General features: G+C 41.4%; 1 protein-coding gene across 1 annotated transcript; it reads right to left on the bottom strand.

Annotated features, from left to right (window-relative positions):
• Window positions 1-379: 379 nt before the first annotated feature.
• LOC140736780 (retinol dehydrogenase 8) lies at window positions 380-23,983 on the bottom strand. Its single transcript, XM_073062699.1, has 6 exons — window positions 23,796-23,983; window positions 20,908-21,069; window positions 18,194-18,373; window positions 17,405-17,498; window positions 8,228-8,411; window positions 380-6,273 (listed from the first exon to the last, which is right to left on the bottom strand). Exons 1-6 carry the CDS (start codon window positions 23,950-23,952, stop codon window positions 6,034-6,036), a joined length of 1,017 nt encoding a protein of 338 aa, XP_072918800.1. The 5' UTR covers window positions 23,953-23,983; the 3' UTR covers window positions 380-6,033.
• Window positions 23,984-25,097: the final 1,114 nt, after the last annotated feature.

Genomic DNA, 25,097 nt, shown 5'->3' with positions numbered 1-25,097 from the left:
TATGTCTACATTGTAAGGGTCGAGGTGTAGGAAACTGGTTGCTAATCTAGTTGACTTATATGAGTGAGTTAGAATTTTTTAAATAACTTATTGATTTATTATGTTGACCCTATTTTAATACAATTCACATTTGAAATAGTTTATCTTATGTTTTGCAAACCCCAGTCACCAAATAAAACCCTTGGTTTAAACCAGAATGAACTAAAAAAGAGCTCAGATTGACAGAGTAAATCATCTCCAATGGAGCAACATGAGAACGAAAACTTGTACCACTTCTTTCAAACTAAATAACTGGCAAGATACAATATATAGACAAACTTCTTACAGGTCAAAGTAATACCTTCAGGGCCTAGGATTCTTAATTAAGTTTTTGTCCAAGTTTAGTAAACTAAGATGATAATTTCTTTTATTTAATGCTGTGAAATACATTTTGAACATTGCAGCTCTACCATAAGTACATTGTCACACATTTACAATATGTAAGGATTACACTCAATGAATTCTCATTTAATATAATAAAAATGCAACCAGGCCAGAAGAAGATAAGACCTTATTAGGGAGAGAGAGAGAGCCTGTAGTATGTCGAATACCGGATGAATGAGTGGTCTCTGGGGTAACTGCAAGTCTGTGTCTGCTGTTGCTTTGCTCACAATTGAGTGCTCGGTGGTGGGTGCCGATGGTTTTTTTTTGCTGGTGGGGGGTAGGGGGATCGTTGCTTGCTACCACTTACACATGGGAGGAAGGGGAGCTGGGGGATACTTTGGGGTTCTAACATTTAACTGTTGTTCATTCTTTGGGGGCACTCCTCTGTTTTTGTGGATGGTTGCAAAGAAAAAAACATTTCAGGATGTATATTGTATACATTTCTCTGACATTAAATGTACCTTTGAAACCTTTGAATATGAGAGCAGGGGCTGGAGTTGATTCAGACATGCCCACTAACTCAGTAAGGTCATGGTTGTCCCAGCTCCAATTTCCTGCCTATCCCTTGATCCCCTTGTTCTAAAACTCTGCCCTGTTCCCATAACAGGAAACATCTGGCCAGCATTTAAAGCCTTCATAACCGAGAAATTCTCTGCATAGTTTCCTTCTGAATGCCTGAAATATTGATTTTTTTAAACAAGGTCTGACGTTAGATAGACACAATTCTTCAATGTTTTATCTTTCAGAGGTCGATTGTAAAATACTGAACCGTCATGTCAGGGAGGAGCACAGATCTACCAGTAAGTTACCAAATGTTATATATTGATGCTTTCACAAATTCGTCACCTTGGATGATTTCTGTTGTACAATTAGTTCTGCCTGCTTTTGTCTGAATAATCATTTCATAATATTGTTAAATAAACACACAACTTGACCTTGTGGATAGCCAGAGGCTTTTTCCCAGGGCTGTAATGGCTAACACGAGGGGGCATAGTTTTAAGGTGCTTGGAAGTAGGTACAAGGGGGATGTCGGAGGTAAGTTTTTTTACACAGAGAGTAGTGGGTGCATGGAATGCACTGCCAGTGAAGGTAGTAGAGGTGGATAGAATGGGGTCTTTTAAGAGATTCTTAGATACGTACATGGAGCTTAGAAAAATAGAGGGCTATGCTTTAGGGAAATTCTAGGCAGCTTCTAGAGTAGGATACATGGTCGGCACAACATTGGAGTATTTCCATATTCTATGTTCTAAATGGACAATGCATACCTGCATAAAAGTTTTTTTGTGAACATCTAGGGGATGGCTTTGAGAATTTCTTAACCTAATAGAAAACTTTATACAGGTAATGATGAATCTTTTTTGAGATCATAATACTTCGATATACCGTTATCTATTAGGTATGACAATGCTATGTAAGGACAGAAAGTTCCTAGATTTCGGATGGGCTGCAAGGTGGATCAAAATGATTTAACAGTGACACCAGCAGCAATTGGAACAGCTGGGATAACTGGAAATCAGGTGGGATCTGAATGGCTAAGTGACATCAATGGGAGTAGCACTGGAAATGATCTTGATTTGTGCATTATCTTTACCAACAAGAACATCTCTGTTGCCACAGCTGTTTTGATATTTATGTAATAAAGCAAAATCCATTGGGTATTTGAGATAGAGAATTAGCCTGTTACATTATAACGTTGCCTGCTACATATGATGGCAGTCATTTTAGGAGTGAACTATAGTGCATGGTCACTGGGGTAGTCAAAAGTGTCCAGATCCAAGTCCACGGGAGCTGAAGAATATGGAATGTATTGGGCTTAGAGAATGTGTCTGTGCATTGGTTGGTGGGAGGGAGGAACGGGTCTTGTTTTGCTGCTGCTGTTCTGTTGCTCATCATGTTCTGTGTTCTTCTACCGAGCATTGTGGGCATGCTATGTTGGCACGGGATGTGCGGCGACTCTTGTGGGCTGCCCCCAGCACATCCTTGGATCTGTTGGTTGTTAACGCAAATGGCACATTTCACCATATGCTTCAATGTACACGTGATAAGTTGCTCAGTTCTGGTCGCCTCACTACAGGAAGGATGTGGAAAGCATAGAAAGGGTGCAGAGGAGATTTACAGGGATGTTGCCTGGATTGGGGACCATGCCTTATCAGAATAGGTTGAGTGAACTCGGCAGAGGATGAGATGTGACCTGATAGAGGTGTATAAGATGATGAGAGGCATTGGTCATGTGGATAGTCAGAGGCTTTTTCTCAGGGTTGAAATGGCTGCCACAAGAGGACACAGGTTTAAGGTGCTGGGGAGTAGGTACAGAGGAGATGACAGGGGTAAGTTTTTTTACGCAGAGAGTGGTGAGTGTGTGGAATGGGCTGCTGGTGACGGTGGTGGAGGCGGATACGATAGGGTCTTTTAAGAGACTTTTGGATAGGTACATGGAGCTTAGAAAAATTGAGGGCTATGGGTAACCCTAGTAATTTCTAAGGTAGGGACATGTTCAGCAGAACTTTGGGGGCCGAAGGGCCTGTTTTATGCCGTAGCTTTTCTATGTTTCTATATTTTATAAATAAACTTGGATCTTCAAATCTACTCGAACGGGAGATGCTCAAGATGAAGCAGCCAGTTTCAATGCCAGTTCACCTCTGGCAAAGTAACTAAATGGAAGGGAAGTATCAAGTGATAGGACATTACCTTAATCATTTCTATTCAATGTTTCAGGACATCATTGTTGATCCTGCCCAGGACACCCCCAGGCCTGCTAACTAATTCCCCAATCTGAAGTTAGGAATTAAAGGGTATGAACTATGAGGAGACCTTGAACAAACTCTGGTTGTTTTCGCTGGAGCATTGGGACTGACAGAAGCTTAAAACTGATGAGAAGCTAACAGAAGATAGACAGTCAGAATCTTATTATCAGTGCAGAAATAACAAATTCTAGAGGACATGCATTTAAGGCGAATGAGAGAAAATCTACAGAAGATATGGTGAGAGAAGTTTGTGTAGGGGAACGCTTTGATCATAATGCCATTAGTTTCAAGGCAATTTTGGAAAAGGATAGGTCTGGACCTCGGGTGTAGATTCTAAATTGGTGAAAGACCAAGTTTGTTGGTATCAGAAAGGATCTGGCAAGTGTGAATTGGGATAGGTTGTTCTCTGGCAAAAGTGTACTTGTTAAGTGGGAGGCCTTCAGAAGTGACAGTTTGATTGTACAGAGTTTGTATGTTCCTGTCAGAGCAAAAGGCAAGGATAACAGGTTTACGGAAATGTGGTTTTCAAAAGATACTGAGGCCCTGATTAAGAAAAAGAAAGAGGTACATAGCTTAAGAAGGAAATCAGTAGGCGTGAGGTTGCTCTAGCAGACAAGGTGAAGAAGAATCCTAAGGGCTTCTATAAATATATAAAGAGCAAAAGGATAGCAAACAACAGATTGGTCCTCTGGAAAATCAGCATGGTAATCTATGTGTAGAACCAAATGAGATATTAAATGGATTTTTTGCATCTGTATTTACTTGGGAGATGAACACAGACGTGAGCCAATGCGGCAACGTGATCATGCAGATTACAGAGGAGGAGCTGTCTGCTGTCTTGAGGCAAATTAGAGTGGATAAATTCCCAGAGCCAGACAAGGTGTTCCCTCGGACCCTGTGAAGGCTAGTGCAGAAATTGAAAAGGCCCTAGCAGAGATATTTCAAACATCCTTCGCCATGGGTGAGATGCCGGAAGACTGGAGGATAACTAATGTGTTCCATTGTTTAAGGAAGGCTGTAAGAATAAACCAGGAAGTTGTAGTGAGTCTGACATCAGTAATGGGCAAGTTACTGGAAGGTATTCTAATGGGCTTGGTATATAAGTATTTGGATAGACAGGGACTGATTAGGGATAGTCAGCATGGTTTTGTGAATGGTAAGTCATGTCTGACCAATCCTATGAAGTTTTTTGAAGGAGTGACCAGGAAGGTTGATGAAGGCAAGGTAGTGGCTGTTATCTACATGAACTTTAGCAAGGCCTTTGACAAGGCCCCACATGGGAGGGTGATCAAGAAGGTTCAGTCACTCGGCATTCAAGATGAGCTGGTAAATTGGATTAGACATTAGCTTTGTGGGAGAAGCCAGAGAGTGGTAGTAGATAGATGCCTCTCTGACTGGAGGCCTGTGGCTAGTGGAGAGCTGCAGGGTTTGATGCTGTGTCCATTGTTGCTAGTCATCTATAACAAAGGTCTGGATGATAATGTGTTAAACCAGATCAGCAAAATTGCAGATGACAGCAAGATTGTGTGTGTGGTGGACAGTGAGGAAGACTGCCAAAGCTTGCAGCGAGATCTGGACCATCCAGAAAAACAGGCTGAAAAATGATATGGAAAAATGAAATTTAATGCAGACAAGTGTGAGGTTTACAAGGATGATTACAAGATTGATGAGAGATTTGGTAGAGATATGTAAAATTATGAGGGATATAGATAGGGTAAATGCAAGCAGGCTTTTTCCACTGAGGTTAAATGAGAATACAACTGGAGGTCATGGGTTAAGTTTGAAAGGTGAATTGTTCAAGGAGAACATGAGGGGTAACTTCTTCACTCAAAGGGTGGTAAGAGTGTGGAACAAGCTGCTGGCACAAGTTGTAGGTGCAGGTTGATTTCAACATTTAAAAGAAATTTGGATAGCTACATAGATGGGAGGGGTATGGAGGGCTATGGTCCAGGTGCAGGTCGATGGGATGAGGCAGATTAATGGTTCAGTGCAGATTAGATGGGCCGAAAGGATTGTTTCTGTGCTGTAGTATTCCATGACTCAATGACCAAGATAAGCAAGACAATTTTTTTTACACAGATAGTGGTAGTTGCCCAGAATGGTCTGCTGGGGGAAGCAGATAACAGAGTTTCAGAGGATTTTAGATAGACACATGAATATGGTTTAATTCAGCGTTGTATTCTAAGCAGACATCATGGGGCAATGGGCCTGTTCCTGTGTTGTACCGTTCTGTGCTCTATGAAGAACAGTAACAATTTCAGAGTCTGAGGTACATTAGTTCTTTTTCCCAACACTGTGATTCCATCTAATTACCCACTTGGAAACTGGAGCTCCAGTCTGTTTAGGCTCTTCGCTCAGTGCCATCGATCCTGAGCCCAAAAATCAGGACTCCTTCCCATTAGAGGGTTGGGACTGCTAACACTGCTGGTGAGAAGTCTGAGGACTTTCCCGAATTTCCCTCACTTCTTTAAATGTGGTCAGTCGTTTGAACACTTCTAGAGAGCTGAGTCACACTTTACAGTAGAGGCAATTCCCTCAGGCCTGTATTATGAAGGTGGCATGGTAGCGTGGAGTACAGCGATCCGAGTTGTCCCGCTGTTGTCTGTAAGGAGACTCTACGTTCTCCCTGTGACCACATGGGTTTCTTCTGGGTGCTCTGGTTTTCTCCCACAGTCCAGAGATGTACAGGTTGGTAGGTTGTTGTAAATTGTCCAGTGATTGGGATTAAATCAGGTGACTGCTGAGCGGTGTGACTCGCAGGGCCTATTCCACACTGTATCTCAATAAATTAAAAAAGCAGACTCAACTAAGAACTAACATTAAAAAGAGATGACTACTAGCTTTTCCATTGTTGTGGTGAATATGGCTACTCCTTACTGCTTGCTTTACCTAGATTAAAACTCTTCCTGCTTCTCCACCTTAGCAATTTAATGAAATTGAGGCTGGCATGGAAGACCTTGTCATGATGGAAGACCATCTTGTAGAAGGTGTCAATGGGGAGATCTCCATTAGGATCTGCATACTTCAGAGTTGTCATGGGGGTATAAAGGGTGTTTGTTTGGTGACGGAACGGTGGGTTGTCTGACAGGATGATCTTCATTGTATGCTGGTTATAAAAACAAAGAGAAAATTTGAGTAAACTTTAAGCCACAAAGTGAGTTAGAATTCATAAAGAATTAGCTCTAGAACTTTCTCTGTGTTGTCCCTCACCTGCCTCCTCTCCAAAATCTCCACAGCCTAAGAGTCTTTGGTTTTTGATTCCAAAGCGTTAAGATCATGCTTTAGGGTAAGGGTTCCCAACCTAGGGTCCACGGACCCCTTGCTTAATGATATTGATCCGTGGCATAAAAAAAGTCAGGAACGGTGGGACATTCAAGAGACTCTTAGATAAGTACGTGGATGAAAGAAAAATGGACATAGCAAAATTAGACCCATTTGACCCATTGTGGCAATGTGTGGATTGCTCTTGGAATAGGTTAAAAGACCAGCACAACATCATGAGCCAAAGGGTCTGCACTGTGCTGTAATGTTTTATATTCTATTTCACTCAGAATCAACGGGGACCAGAGAAAATGGTGTCCAGCTGGAGAGATCTCTGTGGTGGCAGGCAGTCAAGGTTATTTTCATCCCAGTGAAGAGGTCTTGCTCTGGAAAGCCTGTGCAGAAACGTTTTTAAAAGCTTTCCTTACTGGACAAGATTGCAGTTTACAGAGATTTGTTATGGAACTATGGGACAATCTCACTGCCATTTAAAGGTGTCGTTGTTGCTTTTCACGCCTTGTGGCGCATCGGGTGCCATTTTTGCAGCTTCTTTAGCATTTGTCTGTTTTTTACAAGGCCAAGTTGCTAGCTCGATGCTCAACCCATCAAAGGGCCAGCTGGATTGAACCCAGGACCACTCACCTTGAAATCTGGTTCTGTTGCCACTACACCACCGGCTGGCATCTTCAGATTCCGATTCCGATTTATTTATCATATATACATCGAAACATACAGTGAAACGCATCATTTGCATTCAAAACCAACACCTTTAAGGATGTGCTGGGGTCAGCTCACAAGTGTCACCACATACTAACAGCGCCAACATAGCATACCCAACAATGTTCAGCAGAACATCATAGGCATCAACAACAACCAAAGGTCATTGAGGACATTTGCAAAAGGCGATGACTCAGAAAGCTGGCATCTGTCATACAGGGCCCCCATCACCCAGGACATGCTACCATCTGAGAGGAGGATCAGGACGGAGCCTGAACACAAACACCAACATCAGATTTCTCAATGGCCAATAAACTGCGAAGACCACCCCACGATTCTTTTGCTCTCTTTTTGTGCTACTTATTTAATTTTTAAACATATAAATATTTCTTATAGTTTATCATATATTTATATATTGCACTGTACCACTGTCACAAAACAGCAAGTTTCATGACATATGTCAGTGATAATAACTCTGAATCTGAAGAACAAAACAAGCCACAGAAAACAAACCCCTTTTTTCTTTTTTTTCCTCACAGACAGCCGCACACACGCACACACACACACACACACACACACACACACACACACACACACACACACACACACACACACACACACACACACACACACACACACACACACACACACACACACACACACACACACTCACTCCTTGCAGAAATGTTTGGGTTAAACGGCTACCACTTTAATTTATTAGTGGAATTACCATCACACCCCACCCTGAGTTGGTCATATTCCATCATTGCTGGCTCAGAGTTCTGGAAATCCCTGCTGTAAAAATCTCTTTCACTCTGCAAAGCAGCAAGTTAAGATGTTGGTTCATCATTACCTGCTCAAGTATAATTGGGAAGGCACTATTTCTCTATTGCATTTCATCTTGTAACTTATAAATGCCACCCACATCTCCTGAACAATTAAGTCTCACAGATGGTAAGTCTGAGGACAGAAGAGTTTAAAATGACCAAATACTTCCCTTTAAGTAAACTTGCACCTGAAATGATTTCAATCATTATTACTCTGCACTCCAAAGTTCAATAAATTCTGTTCAATTATTGTACCTCAGCCACTTCATCTGCACTTTGTCCCAGGCTTGAGAATATTTCCTTATAGTTTTGCAAATAAATGTTTGTGAACATGTCCCTCGTTTCTTGGTCTGCGGCAGACAAATCAATTTTCATTCCTTCTTCATAAACCTTCTTCTCAAACTCAGTGACCACAGGACCAGGTTCGATCAGAGTTATGCTGCCAGATAAAAAGTAAAGTTGATTTATCAGGTGGATGATTACTTAGAGCAGTAATTAATGCAGAAAGTCTTCTTGTTTAATAAATTTATTTTCTAACAGCTGAACTGTGCCAGCCAGACCACCATACAAAAACAAATTCAAAATGAAATGCTTAATAAACGTTTTGTTATATTCTAAGAGAAACAGTTACATAATTATTGTTAGGCATTTGTTTAAAACAATTTATATTAAAATAACAATGCCAAAATTAGCTTTCTGAAAAAAGTCAGTGTTTATGTTGTAATTGTTTTAACAGCCATCTCCCCCACTGAGAAAACATCAGATCAATTTTAATCGATGATAATATCCATTTAAGTTTGTGCTCAGTAAGAAGGTTGTGGTCTAATTGTACCATGGACTATGTACCGTGTATAGAATCTGGTCTGATATCTCACTCGGCATTGAGGGACTGGAGCATTGCCAGAATGGGATATCAACTGGCCGCCCAAGTGGTCATGACAGCATGAGACAAAAATGGCAAAGGAAAGCTCTGGTGGTGCCTGCACTAATTCTTCATCAATGAGCACCCGCAAAATCTGAAGAATCTGGAAACACTCAGGAGGTCAGGCAGCTTCTGTGGAAAGAGATGTTAATGTTTCAAGTTTAAACCCTTCTGGTAATCACCAACGCCCACATTACTGTCAATCATTGATTTTCTGTTTGCAGCGTGCAAACCAACTGTCACATCTGCTTCCAAAACAGCCCCTTAACTTCATTTTCGAAACAATCCTTTGGCTTCTTTATTTTCCAGCTTGCAGTACCTTTGCTACAATCCGCTGGAAGATCTGCAAGCTTTTTGCTTCAGTTAACTTTATTAGAAATATCTTTTTCAATGTACCAGCATTCTGCAAGACTTGCACCTGGTTGCAACATTGAAAATTCTACTGCTGAAAAGCAATTTAATAAGTTCTGAGGATATGACAAGGCTTCAGCTAAGTATTTAATTTAAGATAAATTACGATCAGCAGTGCAGTTGTACAGCCAGAAAAACACTCTCTCAAAGCGCTATTGACCCAAGTACATTCAGAATCACAATCAGTTTTATCATCACAAACGTACATTGTGAAATTTGTTGTATTGCAGCAATACAGTGCAATATATACAAAAATTACCATAATTTATAATAAGAACTATATAAAAATATGTAAATAGTGCAAATAGAGAGCAAAATAGTGAGGTAGCGTTCATGGGTTCATGATGGAGGGGAAGAAGCTGTTCTTAAAGCACTAAGTGTGTATCTTCAGGTTCCTATACCTCCTCCCTGATGGACCTCAGGAGATGTCTGTGTGAAGTCTGGATGTTCTCTCTAACTACACATTTCTTCTGCTTATTCTGGTTTCCTCCCACACATCAAAGACGTGTAGTTGGTAGTTGTAAGCTGCCCCTCCTGTTTAGCCAATTAGCAGAATCGAGGGAGGATCCTGATGAAGGATCTCGACCCAAAATGTCGGCTCTTTATTCCTCTCCATAGATGCTGCCTGACCTATTGAGTTCATCCAGCATTTTGTGCATGTGTGTGTGTGTTACTCTGGATTTCCAGCATCTGCGGAATCTCTTGTGTTTATCAAAGATGGGTAGTTTCCATTTCAGGCCTCGGAATCATCCCAGATTTTCACTGCCCCACAACTGGATACTGTGGCTACTGCTACCAAGATCCTTTGCTTTGTATCTCTCTTCTTAATCGTTCCAATTTTGCCTCCTTTAAATGGACTTTACAATTGACCTCTCATCAAGCTATTGGTTATCTCCCCATACAATACCTCTATGTGGCATCCTGTTCAATTTTCGTGTGGCAGCATCCTTGTGAAGTGTTTTTGGATAAATTGCAGTGTCAAAGAATGCTGTACTGATACATTCCTAGAAAGCTCAATGGGTTAGATGTGGATAGGATGTTTTTGCCAAGACCATAAGATATAGGAGCAGAATTAGGCCATTTGGCCCATCATGTCTGCTCTACCATTTCATCATGGCTGATCCTGTTTTCCTCTCAGCCCCTATCTTCTGCCTTCTTCCTGTATTCCTTCATGCCCTGACTAATCAAGAATCTATCAACCTCTACCTTAAATATACAGAAAGACCTGACCTCCACAGCTGCCTGTGGCAAAGAATTCCACAGATTCACCACTCTCTGGCTAAAGGAATTCCCCCTCATCTCTATTCTAAAAGGATACCCCTCTATTCTGAAGCTGTGTCCTGTGGATACAGGATAGAGTCCTGTGTCTTAGACTCTCTCAACACAGGAAACATCTTCTCCCCATCCACTCTATCAAGCCCTTTCACCATTTGATAGGTTTCAATGAAGTCACCCTTCATTCTTCTGAATTCTAGTGAATACAGGCCCAGAGCCATTAGATGCTTTTCGTATGACAAGCCATTCAATCCTGAAATCATTTTCATGAACCTCCTTTGAACCCTCTCCAGTTTCAGCACATTCTTTCTAAGATAAGGTGCCCAAACCTGCTTACAATACTCCGTGAGGCATCACCAGTGCTTTATGAAGCTTCAACATTACATCCTTGATTTTATATTCTAGTTTTCTTGAAATTAATGTTAACATTACATTTGCCTTCCTCACTACAGACTCAACCTGCAAATTAAACTTTAGAGAATACTGCACAAGGACTCCAAAGTTCCTTTGCATATCAGATTTTTGTATTTTCTCTCCATTTAGAAAATTGTCAGCCTTTTTTTACTTCACCAAAGTGCGTGACCACACACTTCCTGACACTGTATTCCATCTGCCATTTCTTTGCCCATTCTCCTAATCTAAGTCCTGTAGCCTCTTTACTTCCTCAGAACTACCTGCCCCTCCACCAATCTTCATATCATCTGCAAATTTTGCAACAAAGCCATCAATTCCATCATCCAAATCATTGTCATGTTCCTCCAAGTATGCTGAGACCTCATCCTTAATAATCGACTCCAATATCTTCCCAACCACTGAGGTCGGAGTAACTGGCCTATAGTTTCCTTTCTTCTGCCTCTCTCCTTTCATGAAGAGTGGAGTGACATTTGCAATTTTCCAGTCTTCCAGAACCATTCCAGAATCTGGTGATTCTTGAAAGATCATTGCTAATGCCTCCAAAATCTCTTCAGCCACCTCTTTCATTGGTCCAGGTAACTTATCTACCTTCAGACCTTTCAGTTTCTCAAGAGCCTTCTCTCTAGTTATGGTAGCTTCTCACAATTCATGCCTCCTGACACCTGGAGCTTCCACCATACTGCTAGTGTCTTCCACAGTGAAGCCTGATGCAAAATACTTATTCAGATCATCCGCTATTTCATTGTCCCCCAATTACTACCTCTCCAGCACTGTTTTCCAGCAGTCTGATATCCACCCTCACCTCTGTTTTACACTTTATGTATCTGAAGAAACTTCTGGTATCCTCTTTAATATTATTGGCCAGCTAACTTTCCTATTCCATCTATATCTTCTTAATGACTTTTTTAGTTGCCTTCTGTTGGTTTTTAAAAGCTTCCCAATCCTCTAACTTCCCACCAATCTATTATATACCCACTTTTTGGCTTTTATGTTAGCTTTGAATTCTCTTGTTAGCCATGATTGTGTCATCTTTCCTTTAGAATACTTCTTCCTCTTTGGGATTATATATCCTCTGCCTTCCAAATTGCTTCCAGAAATTCCAGCCATTGCTGCTCTGCCATCATCCCTGCCTGTGTTCTTTTCCAATCAGTTCCGCTCAACTCCTCTCTCATGCCTCTGTAATTCCCTTTACTCCACTGTATTACTGATACATCTGACTTTAGCTTCTCCTTCTCAAATTTTTAAGGTAAATTTGATCATATTATGATCACTTACTCCTAAGGGTTCTTTAACGTCAAGCTCTCTAATCAATTCTGGTTTATTGCACAACACCCAATCCAGAATAGTTGATTCTCTAGTGGGCTCAACCATGAGCAGCTCTAAAAAGTCATCTCGTAGGTACTCAAGAAAATTCCCCTCCTGTAATTCAGCACCAACCTGATTTTTCCGATCTATCTGCATATTGAAGTCCCCCATGACTGTTGTAACATTGCCCTTTTGGGCACATCCTTACTAGTGTTTGGGGCTCTGTATACAACTCCAATCAGGGTCTTTTTACCCTTGTAGTTCCTTAGCTCTAAACAGAATGATTCAACACTTTCCAACCCTATGTCACCTCTTTCTAATGATTTGATTTCATTTTTTTTTACCAACAGAGCAACACCAACTCTTTCCCCCCAACTTCCTCTCTATCCTTGCAATACAATATGTATCCTTGGACGTTAAGCTCCCAGCTATACTCTTTCAGCTGTGATTCAGTAATGCCCTGTGGTGAACTACATATACCTGTCTGGACACGCCCCCTGATGACTGCTCCTGTGGCTCCTCCCACAGACCCCTGTATAAAGGTGATGGAGGTTTGAGCCAGGCCTCTCTGTCTCCAGGATGTAGTATAGTGGTCACTCACTGCTTGTTCCTTCTTCCAGTCAATAAAAGCCGATACCTCGCCTTTACGTCTCAGAGTGAGTTATTGATGGTGCATCATGCCCACAACATCATACCTGCCAATTTTGCAACTGTGTTACGCACATTCAGGTACAACACCTTCAGTCCTGTATTCATCCTTTTTGATTTTGTTGCACCATTCTCAACCTTTTGATTCCTAACTTTGTCTGAGGTCTTACCAACATATGCCTCCACAACCTCTCCACTAACTCTGATTCCCATCTCTTTACAACTCTAGTTGAAATCCCACCGTGTAGCATTAATAAACCTTCACACTAAATTATTAGACCCCTCCACTTCAGGTGCAAACTGTCCCTTTTGTACAGGTCCCATCTTCCCTGGAAGAGACCCCAATGATCCAAGAATCTTATGCCCTCCCTCCTACACCAACTTCTTAGCCACGTATTAAACTGTATAATCTTCCTAGTTCTGGCCTCACTAGCACATGGCATGGGTATCAGCCCTGAGATCACAACCCTGGAAGTCCTGCCCTTTAACTTAGCACCTAACTCCCTGAGCTCCCTATGGCGAATTTCATCACTCTCCCTACCCATGTCATTAGTACCAACATGGACCATGACATCTGGCTGTTCGCCCTCTCACTTAAGAATGCTGAGGACTCAATCCGAGATATACCAAATCCAGGCACCCAGGAGGCAACGTACTATCTGGGAATCTCGTTCTCGCCCACAGAACCTCCTGTCCCTGGCTGAGGAGTCTCTCTCTCTGTAGCTTCATTGATTACATTTGTACTGAGATTGATGAACATGCCAGCGGCTGAACTTCATTAGGATTTGGTATGTCACCAAAGACTTAAGCAAAGCTCTGCAGTTGTATGCTGGAGAGCATTCCGACTGCATGGAATGGAGGCTCCAATGCACAGAATCAAAAGGGACTGCGGAAGGTTGAGAACTCAGCCAGTTCCATCATAGGCCCTACCTTCCCCACAATCGAGGACATCTTCAAACGGGGGTTCCTCAGGAAGATGGCATACTTCATTAAGGACTCTCACCACCCAGGACATGTCCTCTACTCATTACTACCATCAGGGAGGAAGTACAGGAGCCTGAAGACCCACATTCAAATTCTTTCTCTATGCCATCAGATTCCTGAACGATCCATGAAGCCACACCCATTTCCTTACTGTTTCTTTTTGGCATGTTTTATGTCTTGCACAGTACTGCTGACACAAAACAGCACATTTCATGACATATGTCAGTGATAATAAACATGTTTCTGATTTGATTCTTCCGAATCATATTTTAGATAATAAAGCAATCAGGATATTAGGAGGATGATGTTATGGTAGAAGATCAACCCTGATCTTATCGAATGGCAGGGCAGACTCGAGGATCCAGATGGTCTACATTTATGTATTGTTCGTACATTCTATGTATGTAATTGGAAGTTATTTGTGGTTAAATATTTATAGACCCTGGCACCAAACTAAGATATATGTTATCTAAAGGTATTAAGTTCTCACTGATAAATAGCAATTCATATGGGAAGGGATATACTGTAATGTTTAACGTATGCCATAAGTTTCAGGAACAGTTGTTACCTTTCAACAATCAGGTTACTGAACCAATGTAGATAACTTCACTCACCTCAGCACCTAACTAGTTCCACAACCTATAGATTCATGTTCAAGGACTCGACAACTTGAGCATGTTGTTTAGAAGCAGTGCAAGTTGAGACTAGCAATGCTGAATATCATCTGAGGCAGCTTTCACATCCAGCTCAACACTGCCTTTGACAGAGAAGTTTTCAGTCACCGCCTTTCCAGTCCATGGTCACTTGCTCAACTGCTCTGTTTAAGGCAGGAGTCCATGGACCCCTCGGTAGGGGAATCTTAAAGGTGTGACTTAGAGGGAAACAGCCTTACATCTAATTTCAGGACTCAAGTACTGATGTCCAGGCTGACACCCAAGTACAGGCCAAAAGAGTGCTGTACAGTTGGATCATTTGGAAGAGATTGTAGATCAAAGTCCTATCTGCTCCATCAGATAGACTTCAGCGAAACCCTGCCACTATTATGAAAAGGAGCAGGTTGGTTTTCTCCAGCATCCTGGCCAACGTTTCTTCCTCAAGGGACAATGCACAGCATTGGAAGAAGAGTTTGAGGAACCATCATGATATTAAATGGTGAAACAGACTTGAACGGCCTACTCCTGTTCCTAGTCTCTTCTGATCTTGAACTCATCTGGCAAAGACTTTCTGTGCTGACAGCAGCCTAGGGCATGCAAGCCTGCTTACAGTTGGAGCCTGCATGTGGGTAGTTTGAATCAGGGCTCAGGTCCAAAGCTGATTAAAAATGATAAAATATACTTCAGAATGAGTGATGACCTTGGATTTATTCAGCTCTGCTTGTAAATCATTTGTTGTCCAGGGCATATTAGCAGTCATAGAGTCCTAGAGTCATAGAAAAGTACAGCACTGAAAAGGCCCTTCGGCCTATCCAGTCTGTACTGAACCATTTAAACTGCCTAGTCCCATCGACCTGCACCCAGACTATAGCCTTCCATACCCCTCCCATTCATGTACCTATCCAAACTTCTCTTAAATGTTGAAATCGAGCTTGCATGCACCACTTGTGCTGGCAGCTCATTCCACACTCTCACCATCCTCTGAGTGAAGACAGTGCCCCTCAGGTTCCCCTTAAACTTGTCATCTATCACTCTTAACCCATGACCTCTAGTTGCAGCCTCACCCAACTTCAATAGAAAAAGTCTGCTTGCATTTACCATATCCATACCCCTCTCAATTTTGTATACTTCTCTCAAATCTCCCCTCTATCTTCTTTAGTTCCAAGAAATAAAGTCCTAACCTATTTAATCTTTCCTCATAACTCAGGTCATCCAGTCCCGGCAACATCCTTGTAAATTTTCTCTGTTCTCTTTCAACTTTATTTACATCTTCCCTGTAGGTAGAGGACCAAAACTGCACACGATACTCCAAATTAGGTCTCACCAAAGTCTTATACAACTTCAACATAACACCACATCTCCTGCACTCAATACTTTGATCTACGAAAACCAGTGTAGATAGGGTCATAAAGTTTTCTTTATGACCCTATCTGCCTGTACCACCACTTTCAATGAAATATGGATCTGTATTCCCAGATCCCTTTGTTCTACCGCGCTCTCATTGCTCTACTGTTCACTGAATAAGACCTACCCTGGTTTCCAGGTCGGACCTGAAAATCTTGAAGCTCCATGTGTTTAAAGTTTGTTTTGGAGCAGACTGAGGTAAAACCAGCAAAGGATTTTCCTGATGAAGGGTCTTGGCACGAAATGTCAGAACTTTATTCCCTTCCGTGGATGCTGCCTGACTGTTGAGTCCTTCCAGCATTTTGTGTGTGTTACTCTGGATTTCTAGAGCCTTCAGAATCTCTTGTGTAAAGGGCTTTTCTGATGATCCACTCAATTTTCTCCTTAAGATCATGCCCATCAAATTTGGATTGGCAGTGGATGTAAATGTAACAGAAATGGATCTCCAGGCCAGTAATCTTATCTCGAGGACCCTTCAAATGATCATATGATGATTCGTATGAAGGATCACAGACTCTTTATTCCTCTCGTAGATGCTGCCTGACCTACTGAGTTCCTCCAGCATTATCTCTGTATTAATTTGTGATGCTCCAGTTAGGATCTAGTGCCTGTTCAAGAGGTTTTTCACCTCAGCAATGGCTCTTCTGTAGCCTTCAGCTCCTAAGCATTTGTTGGAACAATTTCTCATCTACTCCCCAACTGTTTCTCCATCCATGGGTGCCAATGGACACTGGGATCAGAAGATGATGTCTGGTCAAGCAGACTTCCATTAGCAGGGTTGAACAGACAACAGATACTAAGTGAATGGGTTGCACCATAATCATTCTTAAATGAATGATTGTAGTCTACATTGCAGTCATTGAGTCTGCCCTCTATTGTGGACCTGTACTCTTCCAGGTTGAAGAAGAGGGCGGGGAACATCATAAAGGACTCCTCCCATCCTGCGCACGGACTGTTTGATCTGCTTCCGTCTGGTAGGCGCTTCAGATCCCTCCAGACTAAGACTAATAGGCACTGGAGAAGTTTTTTCCCTACTGCGGTCACTTTGCTGAACAGTTAACTGCCGGTTAACTGTCAGCTAACTATTACTTGGATTGCACTACCTGTATGTACAATTTATATTTTCATTTATATTTATCATTATTATTGTTATGAGCAGAGAGACAACATATGCCGGAAGTAAATTCCTTGTATGTGCATAGGTACTTGACGATTAAAGTCTGATTCTGATTCTGATTCTGATTCTGATATTATGAATTATGAACTTCAAGTTTTGTCTATATCAATCACCAAATATACACACCACCCATTGTAGTGCAATAACATGGCTGTTTTTGAACAGTGATCATTTGAATAATGGAGTGAACTACACAAGAAGCAACTTGTCTTTATCAAAGTAAACACAATGACACCTACTTCAGTTTGAATTTGATGGCCTGGATTGCCAAACTTTCACAAAATCCTTCCACTGCAAATTTCGAGGCAGCATAGACGTCATTGAATAATATCCCTATAAAGGAAAGTATTAGCCAAATCATTCCCACATCAAAGGCAAAGCAAAAAGCAAGAAGCCATAATTTCTTTGCAGCATTCTTTAAATTAATGCTGAGCTGTGGAAGAATTTTAATTGATCTATTCTCATGAATCATCACGCTGTAAAATGTACACTCAGGGTCCATTTTATCAGATACAGAAAGAACCTAATAAAGTGGTCACGGAGTTATGTCCATGGTCTACAGCTGCTGTAAACCATCCACTTCAAGGTTTGACATTGTGTACATTCAGAGATGCTCCTCTGCACACTACTTTTGGTTATTTCAGTTACTGTCATCTTGAACTCATCTGGCTGTTCTCCTCTGATCTCTCTCATGAACAAGACAAACTGCCACTCACTGAAAGTTTCTTCCTGTGCTTCTCTTCTCACACCATTCTCTGTAAATTCTAGAGACTGTTATGCCTGAAAATCCCACAAGGTCAGCAGTTTCCATCCCATCTGGCACTAACAATCATGGTCAAAGTCACTTAGATCACATTTTTCCCCATTCTTATGTTTAGCCTGATCGACAGCTGAACCTCTTGACCATATCTGCATGCTTTTATGCATTGGGCTGCTGCGACATGATTGGCTGATTAGATATTTGCATTAATGAGCAGGTGTAAAAATGCACCTAATAAAGTGGCCACTGAGTGTACTGTAGATCATACCTTGAATGCCCATGACACTACTGATCACCACGATGTGGCCCCTCTTCCTCCTTTTCATGTCGGGCAAGATTTCTTTAAGGAGTCTAACAAGTCCAAAGAAGTTAGTGTCCATAACTGTCTTCATCTCATCCAAGGTTTGGCACTCAATGGGTCCAATCATCCCCATTCCAGCATTGCTAACTGAGATAAAAGGTACATAGATTACAGAAACACAGAGCAACTCCTTTTTAATTCTCCAGACCTGGTTAATCTCTGATGATGTGTAGATTATCTGTATTTTAATATACTATACTCATTATACCAAAATCTCCCAAATTTATTATGAGATTTTCTTGGATAATGCCACTCTCTAATTTTTCTGTCCTGTATTGCAAACCCATTCATTATATTGTTTAAGCTACGAGTGGAGAAATTAAAATTAGTCACTGGGAGGAGGGGAGAGGTAGTGTTTTACAACCCTCAGCTTTGAATGGTGCCTTGCTTCCTATTCCTATTTCAAAGCATCCGTCTACAGTAGAACTCTTTTGATGTGGTGCATCAGGATTTTGGTAGCGCTAGATGAGCAGACTTTCCAGATCATTGGATCTTAGTGTATTCTTACTCCAAGGGGATAAAGGGATCAACTTTATTTAGAATTTGACTGTGGTGTGTTGGGTCAGAGCATGATATGCAACAATAAACAACAATCAACAATTATAAAGAATAAAGAATTACACAAAATAAATTTAGAAGTACAGATATGGACAAAATGTGCATAAATACCGACATGTATTTACAATGTAAGGAGCAGAAGATGAATTTCAATGTTGTATATGGTATACATACTTGGAGAATAAATTTACTTTGAATTTATAAAAAGTGCTTTAAAATGTTTATAGTATGGTGCAGAGACTGAGGTAAATGTTAGAGAGAGGTGGGCTAATTAGAATAGTTGATCAGATTAATTACTTGAGGAAAGAAACATTTAAGATGGTGCAAAGTTTTTTCTTGTTTTAATAACCCTGTAGCACTTTCCAGAAGAGAGCTTTAGGAAAAGGCAGTTTGCTGGGTGGGTGGTGTCTGTGATAATTTTTCCTGCCTGCTTCTTTGTCCGGGACACATCCGAGTCCTGCAGTAATGGCAGACTGCAGCCAATGAAGCCCTCTCTGATGGCAGTGTAGAACTGCACCAGTATGTTCTGGGGAAGATGGAATTTTACCCGCTGCCTCAAGAGGTACCGAGCCTTTTAGTTAATGAAGGAGATAAGATTCTCCCACATAAGGTCCTCACACTTTTAATACAATTTTTAAAACATAAACTTTTCAGTAAACCTGATCAGTTTAAAGGAAGGACAGGAAACAGAACAAGGTAAGTTTCATAGGAGAGCAATAACCATGGCCACAATGAAGGAGAGGGAGCATGGATCCAGGATCCTGGTGAATGGAAAGACTTTGGGATCCAGGGCCCCAGTGAGTGGAGGAGACTGAGGGAATCTGAGCCCTGGCAAGCCAGAAAGAAGAGTACGAACTGGAGCACTGGGGATTTGGAAACAAGCTGGGGAAAATATTAAGGAAACTTTTGATATTGCTCTGTTATTGGATCAGTGATTACATCCTTCGCAGCATCTAACAACATAAAGCTTCGTTTTATTTTTTCTTTAAAATTCCAGAGTTGCCACATATTTTAAAAAATGCCTATCATTGAAGTAACTTTATTGGTGAAAATACTGCATTTTGTTCCAACAAGATGTTAGTTTTATCACCAACAGATCTTATCAATGAAGCTAATTCTACTGATAGGTGCCTGTTTTAAAATTGGGAGGATCAGTAGAGTAAGTCACCTCATAAGAGAAATTTCTCTTGAAATGGATTGTTTTGTTTACTGATATCTGATTAGATTTAGGTGGAAAGAAAGTGTGTGTCACGAAAGCAGTGTGCATAAGAACTATATGAGAGAGTGAAAGGGAGAGGGAGAAGGATAGGGAGAGGGAGAGGGAGAGGGAGAGACCATGCTCAGAGGTGCAAGGAATGTATTATAGATTAGGAGTTTGAAACTGGTGGTGAGGGATCTGTTTTGTGGGCCCATCATGTACTTAAACCGGTGAAAATAAATCAGTCACCTATACTGATTGGTACCAGAGCCAAGTGGGTTAAATTGTGGGAACAGATTGTATAGTCTAGGCCAGTATTTGTCTGAGTGTAGAGATTAAATAATGATGTAATTGAAATGGTGAAGATGATTAAAGGATTTGACTGACTACTCAGAGAGAAAAATACATTCTTCTCTGTGGGGGAATCTGTCAGAAGAAGATTAAATAATTAAAGGTAGCCCCCTGCTGTTCAGAACAAATTCAGGAAACATATTTTCACACAAAGGGCAGTGTAGATCGTGGATTCAGATTAATTTATTTATCACATCTACATTGAAACGTACAGAGAAATGTCCCATTTGCATTGACAACCAACACAATGTAGAGATGTGCTGGGGGCAGCCCACATGTTGGAACTCTCTCCCACTTTAGAGGCTGGGTGACCACTGATACTTTTAAAACTGTGTTTTGAGTCATGAAGGAACGTGGAACCAAGGCAAGTGAATAGGGCTAAGGTGCAGATCAGCATCAATTCAGAGGAAAGGCAATGGGACAGGGGATGAATAACCTGCTGTTAACGTTCTGGAGAGGTTTCCTATATGTTACATTTATAAGCAAAATTTACTTCAACATCAGATTGCCTTACTGAGTATATCGATTTTCCTGTTGGGGATACTGTTGATGCAGTCTCGGATAGATTTTTCACTGCAAACATCCAGCTGTTTAATCTCCAGCGTTTTTCCCAGTGTACTTCCAGCAATATCCACAAGATCTCTCTGTTTGTCCAAATTTCGCATGGTGGCATAGACTGCAAATGAAACCACAAAGAAAGAATATGGTCATATTGATCGTATCCTTCTCCATGGGCAAATATCTCAAGTTCAGAAGCTACCAGAACATTTCAGCAGAACTACCCAAGAATATATCCAACAATTGGAGCAGGCGTAGGCCACCAGTTTTCTCAAGCCTCTTTTTGCTCCTGGCCTCCAGTCTGCTTCTAAGCCAGGGGTTTCCTACCATTTTTAGCCATGGACACCCACCATTAACAGGAATCCATGTTGGGAATCATGTTGGGAACCCCTATTCTAAACCAATTCAAAATGACCTTCAATCTTTCAAATATTTATCTCCAATTTAAATATATCTCACAATCTGTCTTTCACCACCCTTAGGGGTAGAGAATTCCAGAGATTCAGTGCCAAGAGAAGAATACTCTACAGATCTCAGTTTTAAATGACTGGCCCCTTGCTTTGTAGCTTGTTCATGCTCTCAACATTTTCCCTGTCAAATACCTTTAGGATTTTATTTGTCTGAGAAAGGAAATCCTTCTAAGCTTCAGGGTGCGCAGACCCAAACAGTCAGGCCTCTCTTGATGGGACAAAGCAGCCCATAAAACCATAAGACCATAAGTAACAGGATCAGAATTAGACCATTCAGCCCATCGAGTCTGCTCCATCATTCCATCATGGCTGATCTATTATCCTTTTCAACCCCATTCTCCTGCCTTCTCCCTGTAACCTTTGACACCCTTATTAATCAAGGACCTATCAATCTCTGTTTCAAATATACCCAGTGACTTGGCCTCTACAGCTAATTGTGGCAATGAATTCCACAATAAATTCTACTGTCACCCAGGTGTTAACCCAGTGAATCTCCTTTGTACTGCTTCCAAAGCTACTAAATTCTAAGAAGACCAGAACTGTGACTTCACCAACATCCTGAACAGCTTTAGTACTAAATAATTAAACACAACGGCTTCTGGTAAATAAAGACAGAAAATGCCAGAAATACTCAGCAAGTCTGGCTGCATCTGTTGGATGGAATCAGATGAGCGGTCTTCAACTGAAACAGTGCAGTTTCTCGTCCGTCTGATGTGGTTCATCCTGCTGAGTATTTCCAGAATGTTTTGATTTTTTTGTTAGACTTAAGCTGCCAACACTTATAACAATGCATTTTCTGTAGTGACTCCCACCTCCTCCCTTTAGCTCAATCAGTTAGCAAATTGTATTAACAATTTGTTTGTATTCAGATCAATGATCCAGGTAAACAGGTAACAATGAGAGATATTCACCTTAAATGTCAACGGATCCAGCTCAGTTCTGATGAAGAAGGTTCAACCCGAAACACTAACTCTCTCTTTCCACACAGCAACCTGCTGAGTATTTCCAGCATATTTTGTTTTATTTCAAATTTCCAGTTTCAAAATCTGATTTTCTTAAAATTTTCAGATCCATATTAGTATTATCTATTCTTTCACATTACCATAAACAGCCTCAGTCAGACCCAGTTATAGTTACTATTCTGTACTTTACCTCAATGTATAAATTTGCAAATGCGACAGAGAGAAAAAAATCAGTGCCAAGAAAGTATAAGTGAGTTTACAGTTGAAGCAGACTAAGGGTGATTTTTCATTGTGTACATCCAGCTGTTTATCCTCTTGTTCTTCACCCAATTCCTACTCACCTTCATACAAGCAGTGGGTCCTGGACCCAAGAGCAACAAATGAACTGCTGTTTGGCCAGTTTAAGCGCCGAGCCAGGTTGAAAGGATCGGGACGTCGGTGCCAAGTGCAAAGGACAAACCGGTGTTCAGCTCACTGCTCCGTGAGGTTCACTCGCCTCAGCGCCAAGCTGACTTTGCAGCTGTTGACATTCACTCACTCACCTCACTTGCTCCGTGGCTTTGGCCTGCAGCCATCGGGCACCTGGGCCAGCTTCACTCACCTCAGCGCTGAACGGGCTCCGTGCCCGTGTCCTGCAGCCATCAGGCTGCTCGATCAGCTGCAGTGCTGAACTGTCTTCTTGCCCGTGGACTCACTTTCAGGATTCTGCGGTTCATGTTCTGTGTGTTATTAGTTAACTTTGATCTGTTTTTTTTGCACGTGGGCGGTTGTTGCTGTGTGAGTTTTTTAAATGGGTTCTGTTCTGATTCTTTGAACTTTGAATGAAACCATTCCTTCCGATATCCATTTTTCCCTGTTCATCCTTGGTTTTCACTTCATTTCTGCTTTTTATTTTTATTTTTATTACTTCTCTCTTCTACTAATGTTCAAGTTCTTCTTGCTCAATCTTAATGTACTCATCCAATTACATTCCATTTCTGTCCTTTTTTCTTTCTTTACCTGCACCATCTATCCTCCCATGTCCTTGATTCTGTTTAAATATGAACATAAGAACATAATAAATAGGAGCAGGAGTCGGCCATCTGGCCCGTCGAGCCTGCTCCGCCATTCAATAAGATCATGGCTGATGTGACCATGGACTCATCGCCATCTACCTGCCTTTTCCCCATAACCCTTAATTCCCCTACTATGCCCCATAAACTAACTATAGCAGCCCCTAATACCAGACTTTTATTATGAAGCAATGATTACGTTCTCCTTTACACTCTACTGAAAAACGACACTAAATCAATCTTGAAACTCTTTCTATTAACGTCAACGTGTTGTCTCTTCAGAGATTTTCATTATCCCTGCTCTGTTTATATCCCAGTCACAGTCTCCCCGAGGGACAAGACATTCTGTTTGCAACTCACCCAGAAACCGCTTTTTTTCATCCCTGGCTAGTTTATTTGCGATGGCCAAGCCAATCCCAGAGGAACAACCCGTGACCAAGACCGTTCTTTGAGCCATCCTGCCAGGCTGAAGTTGCAAGGTGGAGAGAAACGATTTGGCTTTGAGAAAGCAATGCATTCATTTATCAGTGGCACAGTGGACTCAGCACTTCCTGAACTCACATCCCTCAGATCAGAGGGATAATCTCACACAGACAGATGGCCAGCACAGAAAGACTGCTGTAAGCATGATACAAAATATCACCCACACTTGTACATTAAGTAAAGCAAACCTTGTCAGTAATTGAATAGGCACACACATGTCTACGTCCTATTGACTGTTAAATTAACTAAATTTATCTTGTTTTCAAAGTCAAAGTTTGGCAAGTGTTTTATTTTAATATTTCAATGATATGAAGTGATGGATGACTTACTACATGAATGGAAAGAGTTCTAGTGAATTTTTTGCTTTGCAGTTTGCAGTTCCAGGTGTGATAGGACTGAGGTAAAAGGAACTTCCTTATAAAATTATTTATTGCAGAACAGGCCTGTCCTGCCCTTCGAGCCAGGCCGCCCAGCAATCCCCCCGAATTAATCACAGGACAATTTACAATGACCATTTCACCTAACAACCTGTACGTCTTTGGACTGTGGGAAGAAACCAGAGCACCTGGAGGAAACCCACGCAGTCATGGGGAGAACGTACAAACTCCTTACTGGCAGCCGTGGGAATTGAACCTGGGTCACCTGTACAGTAAAGCGTTGTGCTAACCACTAAGCTACCGTGCTGCTCTATCAGACAATAGTTTGCACTTATTAATACACACATTGAATTTATTTGAGTTTGTACAACAACCACGATTTAATGCCCTACTAAAACACGTTTATTTAATGCAAATATTTTGACTAAAGCTAATGCCCCATTGCAGGCTTTTGGCATCTTGTGTTAAGTAATGTTCATTCTCCAATAAGTCCAATAGGACCATCTCAGCTGTACACAAACTCCCAGCTCTCTTCACCAATGTATATAAATTGGGCATCCCTGTGCCCCTGGTCCACTTCATCAGGAGGCTAAAGAAATTTGCCATGCCCCTGTCAATGCTCTAGTATTTTGTGTCGTTCTGAATATTTCTCTTATTGAACCAATTAGCTGTTTAGTTCATCACTTGGTGGAGAGGACTATTTCTGACTCAAAGCCAAAGTACAGCTGGCAGATCTTTGCTGGGATTAGAATCTGTAGGATGGGAACCAGAACAGCGAACAGAATGCTGGGAGAGTTCAGTC

This window comes from Hemitrygon akajei, chromosome 12 (assembly GCF_048418815.1).
Source record: "Hemitrygon akajei chromosome 12, sHemAka1.3, whole genome shotgun sequence".
Taxonomy (NCBI): Eukaryota; Metazoa; Chordata; class Chondrichthyes; order Myliobatiformes; family Dasyatidae; genus Hemitrygon; species Hemitrygon akajei.
Note: the sequence above shows the minus strand (reverse complement) of the source record. Positions and strands in the feature narration are given on the sequence as shown.

Excerpts from the sequence above, each read along its gene's own strand:
- LOC140736780 (XM_073062699.1), bottom strand. The coding sequence starts at position 23,952 with ATGCATTGCTTTCTCAAAGCCAAATCGTTTCTCTCCACCTTGCAACTT. Across the intron at positions 17,499-18,193 it reads TAGTGTCATGGGCATTCAAG|GGATATTATTCAATGACGTC; the intron begins GTATGATCTACA and ends TTTCCTTTATAG. Across the intron at positions 8,412-17,404 it reads GCCATCAAATTCAAACTGAA|CATAACTCTGATCGAACCTG; the intron begins GTAGGTGTCATT and ends TTTATCTGGCAG.